The sequence below is a fragment of the Narcine bancroftii genome, chromosome 3, assembly GCF_036971445.1.
Source record: "Narcine bancroftii isolate sNarBan1 chromosome 3, sNarBan1.hap1, whole genome shotgun sequence".
Taxonomy (NCBI): domain Eukaryota; kingdom Metazoa; phylum Chordata; class Chondrichthyes; order Torpediniformes; family Narcinidae; genus Narcine; species Narcine bancroftii.
Genome location: NC_091471.1, coordinates 258,085,326 through 258,101,411, shown reverse-complemented (window position 1 = coordinate 258,101,411; position 16,086 = coordinate 258,085,326). Strand labels below are relative to the sequence as shown.

Sequence of the window (16,086 nt, the reverse complement as noted above, 5' to 3'; positions counted from 1 at the left end):
CAGTATGTAGAAAAGTTGGCTGATTATGGTATGTGTAGAATTTGCTGACTTCATAGCCTGCTAACTTTAAAACACAAAGAGGGAAAAAATTTTCGTCCCCAAGGTTACACAAAATTTCTACCTTTAAAGCACATCCAGAGAGAAAACATCAAGGTCAGACATGGGAGTAACAGGAGATCAGATAGAAGTTCAACAAGACGAGGTAGGGGGAACCATAGTGGCGAGTGATTTATTCTGAAACAGGCTGGTTACAAGAAGATAAGTGTAGCACCAGAAGAAGTGATGACCGAGAAATGAACCCAGGATGAGCTAATTGGTATAAAACATCAAAGTCGAACATTGATAAGTAACTGAAAATCTGTGCAAAAAAAGGGCAGTGTCTCATTGCAACAGGCATTTCAGGGTCCAGGCTTCGATTTGTTTCAGCTTTTGTTTGCAAATGAAGGCTTAAACATTTCTGAAAAATTCTCCATTTCTTGACTAATTTTTGGATATCAAAAAACCACAACAGAATTAGGTAATACGAAAAGATAGGAAGGTAAAGGTGATGGGGTGGAGCTCTTAATTAAGGATGATATCAGGGCAATAGTGAGAGACAAAGGAGAAGAATGTTGAGTCCATCTGGGTAGAGATTAAGAATAGTAATGGGGAAAAAAAAATCATTGGTGGGAGTTGTCTATCGTCCACCAAATAACAATAGCAGAATGGCACAGACAATTAACCGAGAGACAATGGAGGCACGTAAGGCATGGCAGTTGTCGTAAGGGACTTTAACTTCCATGTTGATTGGGAAAAATAAAGTTGGTCGATGAGTCTGGAGGATGACTTCATAGAATGCATCTGTGATAGCTTATCTTGAGCAGCATGTTAAGGAACCAACAAGGGAGGATGCTATTTTAGATCTAATATTTGCAATGAGAGAGGTAAAATTAATGATCCAGTAGTTAGGGACCCTCTTGGAAAAAGCAATCATGGTATGTCTGAATTTCTCATACAGATGGAGGGTGCAACAGTTAGATCTAAAGCTAGTGTATTATGCTTGTACAGGGCACACTACAACAGGATGAGGAATTGGTCAGTGTGGACTGTGGGCACAGGCTCGTTGGCAGAACAGTTGAAAAACAATGGAAGACTTTCAAAGAGATATTTCAGTGCTCAACAAAAATATATTCCTGCGGCCCAGGACGACACAGGAAGTGCGGGCTGAAACACCCGTTTCCAAAGGCACTGGCAGAGCAATGAAACTGGCCAATCACCACTGGTGGATCGCTGGGCATCTGAGGTAAACAATTTTCCTCTCAAGCCACGCCACGGTGGTGACGCGACCGAGCTGACCATAAAAGGCAGAGCTGCCACTGAGTGTCAAATACACTCTTCTGGTGTGTGTGTGTGTGTGTGTGTCTTTCTTCTCCTGCGGATTCAAGCTACAGCTTTTGGACAATAACCAAGAGCTATAACTTAGCTGTAGCTGTAGCGACCTTGTTACAGTGGTAACCACTGATTGGTCCAAATGGTGCTTTGGACCCCAAGAAGGAAGAGCAACGAGAGATCAATGCCGTTGTGTTGAAGATGCCCAGCTCTGGATGTCGCAACTACGAGTGTGGATCCAGCAAGGTGAGATACATTTCGCCATTTGATGGACTCCACTGACAACACGCTTTACTACCACATGGTCAGTGTGCTCGATGAGGACTCTGCTCCCCGCATCATTGACTTCCTCCAGCTGCCCCCTGAACAAGGAAGGTATGTGGCCATCAAAGAGGTATTAACAAAAAGCGCGAGCTCGCTGCCCGACTGTTGCATGTTGACGGTTTGGGGGCAGGGCCCCATCCAGGTTGCCCTCAGCAAATGCACACTCCTCTGCGACACCATGACGGCAAAACCTCGTCCTGTCATTCCAGTTGCATGGAAGAGGCGGGTTTTTGACTTGGCTCACCCCGCCATCAGGACTACAGTCAAAATGATGGTGAACAGGTATGTCTGGCGCGGCCTCTGCAAAGAGGCAGAATTTGTACTCAGAGCCAGTCGTCCAAACTTCAGATTCATATCAAAGCTCCACAGACAATTGAGCCAGCACGTCACCACTTCAGCCACGTGCACATTGACATTGTGGGGCCTTGACCCGTCTCCAGAGGCGCACGTTACCTTCTCACAATGATTGACCGGATGACCAGGTGGCCAGAGGCTGTGCCACTATCAGGTTTCCACAGAAGCATCTGCACAGGCCTTACTCAACACTTGGGTAGCGCATTTCGTGGACCCCGAACACCTTACATTGGACAGGCGACCCAATTTATTTCCAGTGTGTGGACCGTCTTGGGTCGACAGGAAATAATCGTTGAAGCCACGACTGACAAAACATCGTGCGGGCTGAAACGCCTGTTTACATAGGCCCTGGCAGAGTGGTGAAACTGGTCAATCACTGCTGGTAGATCGCAGGGGGCCAACTGGGGCCCGGGCATCCGAGGTAACCAATCGGCAGTCAGTCCACTCAAGCCACGCCCTGGTGGTGATGCAGCAGAGCTGCCTATAAAAGGCAGAGCAGCCACTGAATAAATTCAGTGTCGAATACTCTCTACTGGTGTGTGCGTGTGTCTTTCTTCTCCTCCTACAGATTCGAGTTACAGCTTTAGGGCTATAACCGAGAGCTATAACCTAGCTGTAACGACCTTGCTACATTCCTGTTAAAAATAAGGGCAGCAGGGGGCATGGCAAGATGGTGTAGAGGACAGACGTGCGGTCCCACCCTTCCTCAGCTAGTTTTTTAAGCACCCATTTTTAAAGTTTATAAAAGTGATTAAAAGTGGTATTTTTACTTTTGGGAACATTAGTGGGTTATAATGGCTACGAATGTAAAATAAAAATGAAAATTCAACTGCAGAAGAAACTACCTTTTAAAAGTGCTGAAGAATTGAGGCCTACCTGTTCAATTAAAGCCACGGACCCGACTTTTGGAACCTCCAAGAACTCCTCCCCGGCTAAGTATGATGCCGGTGCCAAACCGCGCATCCGCTGGGGATACGCAGAATGGCGTCGGAAGTCACACCTGTGCAGTCCCTGGCCTTACCTGTCATGCACAGTGCTTCAAGGGTCCGGGACTTGTTGGACCGCGTGTGGGCTATGGGGGGCCTGAGCGGCAGCGTCCCGACGTGGTCGGGATGCTGTCGTCAGGTGTACAGACCCGCAGCTGCACCGGGAGGGGACCGACAATGCTGGAAGAACAAGACTTACCTTTACTGAGCAGCTTACAGGAACATTTGGAGGTGGAGAGCAGAGAAGGTAGACCTCAAAAAGTGAAACTGGAATCTGGAATGGAGTCTGTGTGTACAGTCCTGGAAGGGATTGCTTATCAAATGGACAATATGTTGAAACAAATGACTCAAGGATTTTTAGAAGTGACAACCAAAATGACTACTATGTCTGAAGATATGTCTGCAGTTAAGAGTGATGTTAATAAGTGTATTAAATCAGTGGATACAGTGCAAGAAATTTTTTTTAAAAATTGCAACAGCTTTTCTTGAATTCAAAAATCAAGTTGAACGTAACAGGGAAAGAATGGAAAAAATGGAAGATTCCTTTGTGGACTGGGGAATTCTGAAAAAAGACAATGAAAAAAATTGATTCATTGGAAAATCAAAGTCGGAGAAATAATGTGAAAATTGTGGGTCTCCCAGAAGATATTGGGATCCGATCCAATAAAATTTTTTAAGAACTGGATTTCCGAGGTATTGGGCAAGGAGTTTTTTTTCAGAAGGCCTAGAACTGAAATGGGCACATAGAGCGTTACGAAAGAAACTGTTACCGGGACAACTGCCACGGGCGGTTTTAATTCGTTGTTTGAAATACCAGGACAGAGAAATAATATTACGGTTGGCGTTGCAGAAGGCACGACAAAGTCAAACACCAATGACGGTCCAAAATAACCATTTGAGTCAGGAGATTATTAGGTGACGTCGGGAATTTAACTTGGCTAAAGAAATATTGTGGCGGAAGGGTTACAAATTTGCTTTTCATTACCTTGCAGTATTAAAAGTCTTCTATGGTAATTTTCAATCTCAATTTTTTGAAAATGACCATGATGCATTAACTTTTGCTAATTCACTACCAGATTTGCAAGGATATGGAAGATCTTTGCTACCGTTGCCTAAAAAGAAGGCAAATGGAAATGGAAATGGGAATGGGAAGAACGGGATAAAATGGGCAGAATGGAAAGAAAAAAGTTTTAACACAAAGTCTTATTGACATTGAAGATCCGGAACAATTATTAGGAATGGAGTCACTGGGTTGAATATAATTACAGTATTTGATTGTGTTGATGTGAATAATGTATTTCAGGCTGGGCGGGGGGGGGGGGGGGGGGCGGGTGGATAGCACTGAAATCTTTGATAGTCACCCACCACTAGTGGGGTTTACCACACCCAGTTTTTTAGGGCGTTACTACCTTTGGGTAATTTTTTTTTGTTGGGGATAATTAATATTCCTTTTTTTCACATTTTCTTTAAATATCTAGGGGAGGGATAGTGATTTAAGATAGTGATTTAAGTGATTTAATAGATATAAGGGGAGGGATATTTTGTAGTGAGAGATTAAATTGTTAGTTTGTAAGGATGTCTAATTTGAAATTTGCAACTTTTAATGTTCAGGGGTTAAATAATCTGATTAAGTGAAAGCGAGTTTTGGCTAATATTAAGAAAATGAAAACTGACATTGCCTTTTTACAAGAAACTCATTTGACTGAAAAAGAACATTTGAAATTGAAGAGAGATTGGGTTGGACATGGTTTTCTTCTTCATTTAATTCTAAGGCAAGAGGTGTAGCAATTTTAATTCATAAGAATTTGCCTTTTCAATTACAAAACATGGAAGGGAATGTTGGACGGGTCTTAAGGGTGATTTGTAAAGTTTTTGCAGAACCTTGGACTTTGCTCAATGTTTACGGACCTAATGTGGATGATGAGCGTTTTATTTTTGATGCTTTTTTGTTTTTGAATCAAGCTAATGAAAATATCATAGTTGGGGGAGATTTTAATTGTGTTTTGGATCCTTTACTGGATAGATCTCCAAGTATAAAGAAATCAAAGATGGCGACACAAATTGGGGCCTTGATGAAGGACTTAAATTTGGTGGATACTTGGAGAAGGGTCAATCCTACGGAAAAAGATTGATTCATTTTCCAGAATAGATTTTTTTTTAGTATAGGCACATTTACAAGGAAGAGTATTACAGGCGGAATATAAAATTAAGGTTATATCAGATCATTCTTTATTATTTTTCTCTTGCTTAAGTTCAGAAGTGGTACATTCATCTTATAGATGGAGATTTAATACAATGTTGTTGAAAAAACCAGAGTTTGTTACTTTTGTTAAGGAACAGATTATTTTGTTTTTGACTGAGAATGTTAATTCTGTAGATAGTTGTTTTGTATTATGGGATGCATTAAAAGGGCAGATTATTAGTTATACTACTAAAGTTAAGAATCGTGTGCCGTGGCCGAGCAAGCTGGGACGTGGCAGCGAGGTCCTTGGGTCGTAGGTTTTATATCGGAGTGGTCTTCTCCCATGCAGGTTTCTTACCCAGGCTGGAGGGGTCTGCCTCCCCTCCTAGGTCGGTCCATACTGCCCGGACCAGGGCCGAGGCTGCCGCAGCTCTCCCTGTGCCCGGACTGGGGCCGCCACCTCCAACTCTCTGCCTGGATCGGGGCCTCCGCCTGCCTCACTCAAGGTCGGGTCAGATACAGCAATGAGCTCTCTGAACCCTTCTCCATTAACAATGGCGTGAAGCAAGGCTGTGTTCTCGCACCAACCCTCTTTTCAATCTTCTTCAGCATGATGCTGAACCAAGCCATGAAAGACCCCAACAATGAAGACGCTGTTTACATCCGGTACCGCACGGATGGCAGTCTCTTCAATCTGAGGCGCCTGCAAGCTCACACCAAGACACAAGAGAAACTTGTCCGTGAACTATTCTTTGCAGACGATGCCGCTTTAGTTGCCCATTCAGAGCCAGCTCTTCAGCGCTTGATGTCCTGCTTTGCGGAAACTGCCAAAGTGTTTGGCCTGGAAGTCAGCCTGAAGAAAACTGAGGTCCTCCATCAGCCAGCTCCCCACCATGACTACCAGCCCCCCCACATCTCCATCGGGCACACAAAACTCAAAACGGTCAACCAGTTTACCTATCTCGGCTGCACCATTTCATCAGATGCAAGGATCGACAATGAGATAGACAACAGCCTCGCCAAGGCAAATAGCGCCTTTGGAAGACTACACAAAAGAGTCTGGAAAAACAACCAACTGAAAAACCTCACAAAGATAAGTGTATACAGAGCCGTTGTCATACCCACACTCCTGTTCGGCTCCGAATCATGGGTCCTCTACCGGCATCACCTACGGCTCCTAGAATGCTTCCACCAGCGTTATCTCCGCTCCATCCTCAACATCCATTGGAGCGCTTACATCCCTAACGTCGAAGTACTCGAGATGGCAGAGGTCGACAGCATCGAGTCCACGCTGCCACATTGGTGCCTGCCACATTGACCACCGCCAGTGGGCTGATAACGCCTCAAACTGTGCATCTTGGAGCCTCACAGTTTGGTGGGCAGCAACCTCCTTTGAAGAAGACCGCAGAGCCCACCTCACTGACAAAAGACAAAGGAGGAAAAACCCAACACCAAACCCCAACCAACCAATTTTCCCCTGCAGCCGCTGCAACCGTGTCTGCCTGTCCCGCATCGGACTTGTCAGCCACAAACGAGCCTGCAGCTGACGTGGACATTACCCCTCCATAAATCTTCGTCCGCGAAGCCAAGCCAAAGAAAGTTAAGAAACAGCATACAGCAGAGAGTTTGGAACTGGAGAAGCAAATTGTTGAATTGGAGAAGGAATTTCAGAAAGATGTGACAGAAGATTAAAAAAAGTGGCTTTGGCTAATTTGAAATTACATTATAATAGATTGCAAACTTATCAATTTGAGCGTTTAATTAACCAATCTAAGCAACGTTATTGAGTTGGATGAGAGGACAACAGACTCGCCAAGGCAAATAGCGCCTTTGGAAGACTACTCAAAAGAGTCTGGAAAAGCAACCCACTGAAAAACCTGTCTGTTAAAGATGGAACAGGTTTCATGGACTATTAATGTTGTTAAAAAGAATTCAACAGTTACTTATAAACCTCAGGAAATCAATGACCAGTTTTATACATTTTATAAAATATTGTATACTTCTGAGGGGAAACAGGATAGTGGTTCTATTGAATCTTATTTATCTAAATTAACGTTACCAGCATTAGAAGAGGAGGATATTATGGAATTGGAAGCTCCGTTTACAGAATTTGAGATTAAGGAAGATGCCAAATGGGAAGTCACCAGGGGACGACAGATTTTCTGTGGAATTTTATAAAATTTTTTATGAAGATTTATCCTCTGTATTTGAGGAGGTATTACAACAAGTAACTGAAGAGCACGAGTTGCCGGAATCTTGTTCTAGTGCTTTAATTACTGTAATTCCGAAAAAAGATAGAGACTTGTTGAAAGTGTCTTCATATAGACCTATTTCTTTTCTGAATGTAGATTATAAAATCATAGCAAAAGTGTTAGCAAATCGACTTGTCAAGTATTTACCTAAATTTATACATATTGATCAAACAGGTTTTATTAAGAATAGAAATACTTCAGATAATATTCTTCGATTAATTACTTTGGTCAATACATATTGACAGCAGCCCAACCATCCTTGCGCTTGATGCCGAAAAAGCTTTTGACAGGGTTGAATGGGATTTTTTATTTAAGGTGTTGGAAAAGTTTAAATTTGGCCCTTTTTTAGAAACATAGAAACATAGAAGATAGGAGCAGGAGTAGGTCATTTGACCCTTCGAGCCTGCTCCGCCATTCAACGAGATCATGGCTGATCTTAAAGTTCAGTACCCCGTCCCCGCCTTCTTTATTGGTTGGGTTAAAGCTTTATATCTGAACCCGATTACCAGGGTGGTAACAAATGGTCAAGTTTCATTACCAGTTAAATTGACATGTTTTCACTAGTGGGTGAGACCAGAACTAGGGGCACAGCCTCAAGATTCAAGGGAATATTTAAGACGGAGATAAAGAAAAACTGTTTTTCCTAGAGAATCGTGAGTCTGTGGAATTCTCTACCCAGGGAAGCGGTTGAGGCGACTTTATTAAACATTTTTAAGGTTCAGTTAGATGGATTTTTACATAAAAAAGGAATTGAGGGATTTGGGGAAAAGGCAGGTCAGTGGAGTTAAGTCAATGATCAGTTCGGCCATGATATTGAATGGCGGAGCAGGCTCGTCAGGCCAGATGGCCAACTCCTGCTCCTATTTACTATTTCTGCCACTCTTGTGGTCCTCTGGATTGACCTCTGATCTATTTCTCTGCAGCTACCATATCACACTGTGATGCAGCCGGCCAGGACGCTCTCGATAGAACCTCTGTAGAAGGCTGACAGGATGTTGCCCACTTCAGTCTTCTCAGGAAGTGCAGTCGCTGTTGCGCCTTCCTGACAAGTGAGGAGATGTTGTGTGTCCACGATAGGTCACTAGTTAAGTGAACTCGAAGCAACTTGGTGCTTTACACTCTCTCCATTACAGAGTTAAATTCAGATTATTTGAACAACTTGAGAAAGCAAAAGGATCATTGAACAGCATTTGTCCATGGTGTTTGAAGGCATAGGCTCCAATTTTACATGAAGAATTGAGGGATTTCACACAAATGGATCAGCACCGGAGGGTTGGATCTGGAAAGAGCTTAGGATCATGAACTCGCAGACAAGTCTGGGCTGGAGAAATTATCCCCAAAGTTTTCTCTACACATGTGACAAGACCAAGTGTAACAGGGAAGCTGTAATCACTGCCAATGTTCCAGGGCAGTGCAGAACCCAACCCACCGTTTGCTCATGTAACCAGTGGTGTGACTTACCGGGCACTGTGTAGAGCGGGTGGTTGATGTGATATGCCAGCCAGGCAGCAAAGCCCCAGTAGTAGGTACAATTCTGAAAGAGGAGGAAAAAAAAGTAAAACTACACAATAAGAATGTGGGATTAGTTAAAGCAGAAAGGGTGAAGTCGTGAATCAAGCCAACCCACTCATTAATATGACAGAATGCCTAGGATAACAGATGGACCAATCAGTCTGAAATGCAGCAAAGTGTCTGAGGTGCATACCCCAGCCAGGCGCACAGGTGGACTCTGTTCAACATGGAGTGCGACCACTCACACAGACTCTCACCACCCTTTAGGAGGCACGTCACATTTACTGTAGACTTTTTATTTGAACAATGTAGAAGGCCCTTCCACCCCTCAAAACCCTTGCCACCCAATTAACCTACAAACTCCATACGTTTTGGAAGGTGGAAATCCCCACACAGGTAACAGATAGAATGTACAACAGTGGCAGAATCAAACCTGGGTCACTGGCTCAGTAATAGGGTCGCACTAACTGTTACGCTAACCTTCCTACTGGAGCCTTGGTTGGACTTTAAGCTCAATGTCTCCAGTTTGTGTGTTGATAAACCAGGGCACAGCCTCACGGTAATCACTGGCCTGATCACCTGTAACTAATTAATCCATTCACCAACAGATGCACTTGCTAGTAATGTGGTAGAGCCTCGGCAAGGGCATTTATTGCTCATTCCTCTGATCCACAAAATGTTGGAGGTGGATGCTTTCCTTGAACTGTTCTAAACATTGATTTGAAAGTTCAAAGTTCAGATTTATTGTCAGAGTACATACATGACATCATATACAACCCTGAGATTCTTTTTCCTGAAGGCCAGGCAGAATTACCTGGTGGTGCAAAAGACTGTAATCAAGATATGTAAATATACATGTAAATAAAGAAATGTAAACTGTGCAATATAGAGAGAAAAAAAATCAATAAATTGGAAAAATAAGTCTGTAATGGCCTGCGCAAGGAGACAGACCGGCCCACAAAATGGCCGATGAACGCAGCGACTGTGCACACCTGGGAGTGACATGGCTGTCATGCCAGGTGACCTCCCGAATGCCGGCCAATCCCAGGACAGCTCTCCGATGATTCGGGGCCCTGACGTCAACACCTGGGGCCCATTTAAGCACGACAGCCAGAGCAATAAATCAGTCTCATTTTCCAAGGCTTTGGTGTGCGTGTCATTCTTCTCCACGCTTACATAGCATGAACACTACATTGGTGACCCCGACAGGTCCAAATGGCAGTTAGACCCAAAGATGATGGACCAGTGACCATCCCTGTGGACTCTGGTTTTGGGTGTCTCAACCACACGAACAGGCCGAGGCTCAGTTCCAGCTTCGACACAGCCACTGACAACACCCGCTACTTCTATGCCATAAATGCCCTCGATCAGGACACAGTGGCAAGGGTCATAGACATCCTTTGGCAGCCTCCAGGACAAGGCAAATACACAGCCCTCAAAGAGCTGTTAACCTGCACTTTTGGACTCTCCCGGTGCGAGCGTGCCACCTGATTGCTGCATATGGATTGACTGGAGGAACGGACCTCGTCCGCCCTAATGAGCGAAATGCTCGCTCTAACCAAGGGCCACAAACCTTGCCTGCCCTTTGAGAAGATCTTTCTGGACAAATGCTTGAGGATAATCAACTCTTGCTCACGCTTGAGGACTTCAACGACACTCGAAAGCTCGCGGCCAGGGCGGACAAGCTCTGCAGAGTGAAGGACACCAGCGCCATCATAGATCACATCAGCAAGCCCCACAAACAGCCGCCTGCGAGATCAAGAGGAAAGTTAATACCCCAGGACAGCAATGCTAGTACCACCAGCGATGGGGTGCGGAGGCCCATTAATGCCACCCACCTTGCGGGTTTCTGGGAAACGCCTTGGCCAACCATCATTGATGGTTACAGCGGTTGGCCCATGATAGCCTCCTCTGTATCTGAGGCTTCTTGCCGGCTGGCGTTGTCTGACCGACACTGGCACCGAGATAAGCGTCCTACCCCCTGCAGGCCTCGACACCCACACTGGCAAGTGGGACCCAGCACTAAGCGCAGCCAACAGCTCCTCCTTTTGGACCCCGCACCATTCCCCTCCATTTTAGCAACAGCAGCTTTACATGGACCTTCACCCTCGCGGCAGGTGGCACAACTGCTCCTGGGGTCTGACTTCTTTCAGGCTCACTGCTTGCTTGTTGACCCCAAGGGACGACACTTGGTGCACACCAAGACCTTTCAGACTCTGCCTCTGGGGAAGACAAGCTAGCCGCCCCCACCACCCCCCTCCGAAACGCTCTCAGACAATGAATTCGCCCGCATCCTGGCGGAGTTCCCCTCGATAGTGGTGCCACAGTTCTCTGCAGCCGAGCCAAAGCACGGGGTAATGAACCACATTTTGACCAGGGGAGTCCCCCGCTCCACGCCTGGGCATGCTGACTCTCTCCTGAAAAGCTCTGCCTCGCCAAGGAGCAGTTTAAGAAAATGGAGGAGCTGAGGATTGTGTGGCCTCTCCCCTCCACATGGTACCCAAATCAACAGGGGGGGTTGGAGACCAAACAGTGACAACCGCTGCCTCAAGGAGCCCATTACTCCCAACTGATATCCCATGCCCCACATCCAAGACTTTGCCGCCAACGTGCATGGGGCTCATCCAGGGTCACCTCCAAATCCCAGTTCACCCCAAGGACGTTCCCAAGACTGCAATCATAAACCACTTTGGCTGGTTTGAATTTCTCCACATGCCTTTCGGTCTAAAGAACTAGGCATAAACATTTCAGTGGATGATGGTCACAGTGAGCCGGGAGCTCCCATTTGCGTTCATCTAGTTGGACGATATCCTCTACATCATCCGCAAAGACCTCGCCGCCCACCTGAGACAACTGTGCACCCAGTTGAGTGAGTTGAGGCTGACAATCAACTCCCCAAATTGCCAATTCAGCTTGGACACCATCGTCTTCCTGGGCACAGGATAAATAGGCACGGGGAAACATCTGTCCCCGAGAGGTTGAAGTGGTCCGGCATTTCCCTAAGCCATGCACAATAAAAGGGCTACAGGAATTCAATGGTTTGATAAACTTTTACCACAGGTTCATACTGGCAGTGACAGCATCATGCACCTCCTCTTCGTGCTGATGGCGGGCAAGTCTAAAGACATTACTTGGGACGATGAATCTTCGAGGGCATTCCAGAACGCCAAAGACAATGCTGGCCAATGCCACCTCATGGCCCACCCCAGACAGGAGGCACCTACCACCCTGATAGTCAACGCTTCCAGCACAGTGGTAGGGGAACAGCTCATCGAGGGCCAGTGGGAACCCTTGGCCTTTTTCAGCAGACACCTCCACGCCCCCAGAGCTCAAATACAGTGCTTTCGATCAAGAGCTATTGGTGCTGTACCTGGTGGTAAGCTACTTCTATTACTCTTTTAGAAGGCCGGCAATTCAAGGCCTTCACCGATCACAAGCCGTTGACCTTCGCCTTGCATGAGGTATCAGACCCATGGTCGGTCCGACACACAGAGACACTCGTCCTACGTGTCTGAATTTACCACGGACATTCAGCACATCGAGGGGTAAAGCAATATGATCACGCCCCACAATCGAGTTAGTACACGCCCTGTCCCAGGGTGTCGGCCCTCGCCAAAATGCAGCAGCAGGACCCTGATATCACTAGCCTCTGGGTAGGGGACATCCCCATTGGCCCAGTTAACCTGACACTGCTGTACGACATCTCTCCTGGTAGCCCCCGCTCCATCGTTCTGACTGCATGGAGGTGCTAGGTTTTCGACACCATCCACAGCCTGGCAAACCCTGCAATCCAGGCCACGGTCAAAATGGTAGCTAGCAGGTTTGTCTGGCACAGCCTACATAAACAGGACAACCAGTGGGCCAAAACCTACATGAACTGTCAGTCCTCCAAAGTGCAGGTTCACACGAGAGCGCTCACACAGACTTCTGAACCGGCGCGGTGCAGATTTAGCCATGTACACATCGACATTGTGGGGTCGTTACCAGTTTCCTATGGGGCAAGATACCTTTTTATCATAGTTGACCATTCCATGAGGTGGCCAGAGGTGGTCACACTAGTTGGTAACACAGAAACCTGTGCCTCATTGACACATGGGTGTCCAGATTCGGGATCCGAGAGCACCTAACCTCTCGGAGGCATAATTCACTTCTGGGGTCTGGCGCTGGCTAACTTCCTGGGTACACAGGTCCACCACACCATGGTGTACCACCCTCAGGCCAATGGGCTAGTGGAGTGCTTTCACAGGCATCTTAAGGCAGTCCTGATGGCCAGATCAACTGGGTGGACGAACTGCCTTGGGTCCTGTTGGGGATTTTTACCATGCCAAAGGAGGACTTCAAAGCCTCGGTGGTGGAGATGGTCTACAGTGCGCCCTTGATCATTCCCAGACAGTTCCTGGCCCCTAATAAATGCCCAGAAGACCCCGCAGCAACCCTTGAGAACTTGTGGCAAAATCTGGGGTTCCTGGTCCCCCACCCCACCATGGCTAGCCCAAGCATAACACCCCCATGGATTTAAAGACTTGTCAATATGTATTTGTGAAAAGGGGTGCACACCAGCTGACCCTACAATGACCTTACGAGGGGCCCTACAGATTCATCAGGGACAACGGCTCCACCTTCGTCCTCGCCGTTGGCAGTGAGGAGGAGATTTACTGTCAACCGCCTGAAACTGACACATCTGTAATGACCTGGTCTCCACTCCTCCCTCACGATGCAGGGGCAGACCCCCCCAAGGCTCTGGACAATGGTCCAATTGCCAGATCTTGGGGGTGGGGGGAAGGTCGTGTAGCAGCCTGTGCATGGAGACTCAGACTGGCCCACAAAATAGCCGATGAACACACAGACCTGGGGTGACACTGGCCGTCATCCCACATGACGGGAAGATGGGGAACTCTGGTGGGAACGCTGGCCAATCCCAGGCTGGCACTCCAATGACACAGTGCCCTGATATCAGCACCAGGTGCCCATATAAGCTCGACAGCCAGAGCAATAAACCAGTCTCGTTTTCCAAGACTTCGGTGTGCGTATCGTTCTTCTCCATGCTCGCGTAGCACAAATGCATCAAATCCTTAAATGAGTCCCTGATTAAGTTCGTTAAAGAGTCTTATGGTAGAGGGATAGCAGCTGTTCCTGAAACTGGTGGTGCGAGTCTTGTGGCACTGATACCTCTTTCCTGATGGCAGCAGCAGGAACAGAGCTTGTGCTGGGTGGTGTGAACCCTTGATGATTGCTGGGAAGTGTTTTATCTGTGAAGTTCTTGACCGTGTCCACTACCTTTTGCAGGGCTTTCTACTCAGGAGTATTGGTGTCCCAGTACCAGACTGTGATGCAGCTGGTCAGCTCACTTTCCACCACACCTTTGTAGAAATTCACCAGGGTTTCTGGTGTCATACCGAACCTCCACAAACTCCTGAGGAAGTAGAGGCGCTGACCTGCATTCTTCACAATGAGTGTTGGGTCCAGGCAAGATTCTTTGAGAAGGTGCTCCCACAACGATAAGGGTAAGGGTATTAAGCGAATGATGACGAAGACAAAAGTGTGCTGGAGTAACCCAGCAGGTCAGTATCTGCACAGTTTGTTCACTTTTCTTTCTGCCTGACCTACCGATTTTCTCCACCATTTCTGCATACTGCCCTAGACCGCAGGATAGGAGTCTTCTCGTCTTCCTCCAGAGCAATGCTGACGATTGCCGAGGTTTGAACAGAAGGCCGCTGGTCACGGTGCTCCCACATACCTGCTACTGTGGCTTTTCCAGACGTTATCAAAATAACCTATGTCACGTCCAGAGAGGAGGACATTCAGGGCCATGATACAACATCGGTGGAGAGTGGCTATCAATCACAACACATGCTCTTCCTGAAATCATAGAAGTTCCAAGATTGTTGCAGTTATATGACTCAAGTGAGAATTACTCCAGCGCCTTTAGGGTGGAGAGGCATTCAGGAGCCCAGGAGTGGACTATGTCCTGCTCCTGTTAATTTTGTAGCTCGTTTGTTAAAGCTGAGTGCCGACTCCTGTGACAGTCACAGTCAAGGAGCTGGTCAGGATGGAAAGCAGGTGGCCATGGGAGATTTATTTCATTCACAATGGGCATTAACCAACAGAGGGGAAAGTGGAACAAAAACAAGCCACTCAGTAGGTTCTTCTGCTCTTTGTCACTGTGCTTTGAGAAGATCTGTACGTGAGAACTTCAGAGTAAGGGCAGACATTTCAGTCCACGAGTCCATGTCATCCAATTTACCCCAAATTAACCTACGCGTTTTGAACAGTGGAAGGAAACTGGAGCCCTTGGGGAGCAGACACGGGGAGAATGTTCAAACTCTTTACAGACAGCACGGGATTCAAACCCCGATCTCAATCACTGGCACTGTATGTATTGTCAGGTATGTACTCAGACAACAAATTGGAACTTTGAACGTAGTTAATAGCCTGCCCAAACTGACACATATAATCTACTAAAACACATATCTGCATTAATCTGATTGCAATACATCTAAAACTATTAGAGCTGCCTAATGTTACAGTCACTTGGATAAACACATATCACCTCCCATCATCCGGTTTAAAACTGAACTGCCTCAGGAGCAGATTGAATGCTTGTGTTTATTCTAACCAGCTGCTTACATCACACACATAATTTGGCAATAATGTGATATCATCTGGAAGATGGACTAAAGGGGGTCAGATCAAATTCAGTGCAGATCAACATATTTGAACTGTACTTAACATTCCAGTTCCAGAGAAATGCAGGACATGTTAATTTTGTCAGGGGGAATGTCCCTGCCTACCCCCCAAAACCTGTGATCTTCCTGGAACCGCCATTTCCAACTGCTGTGGCCTCAACCCAGTTTTCAGTTCTTTCCTCTAAATTACGAGGATTGGTTGTAAATGAACCCCAGCTCAGTAGATGAACAAGTGACCTAATTGAAGATTTAAGCAGATTAAAATATTTGATCCAACTGAGCTGGGAGGGGAGCTGGATGTGGAAGGGGAGAAGAATGAAAAAAGGGCAGGTGGAAGCAAAATGGGCTAAGTAGGAGAAGAGCATTCGGAGGGTGAAGAGAATAATTCCCCTGGCTAGTTCCAAACTAGTGGGCCACGATCC

At 46.5% G+C, this 16,086-nt stretch overlaps 1 protein-coding gene across 6 annotated transcripts in view; it reads right to left on the bottom strand.

Annotated features, from left to right (window-relative positions):
• LOC138758576 (very-long-chain enoyl-CoA reductase) overlaps positions 1-16,086 on the bottom strand; it is a 115,645-nt gene that overhangs the window by 20,998 nt on the left and 78,561 nt on the right. For all 6 annotated transcript variants that reach the window (XM_069927720.1, XM_069927721.1, XM_069927719.1 and 3 more), the window contains one exon: positions 8,928-9,000. In XM_069927720.1, the coding sequence (XP_069783821.1) occupies positions 8,928-9,000 (73 nt within the window). The remainder of the gene's footprint in view (positions 1-8,927; positions 9,001-16,086) is intronic.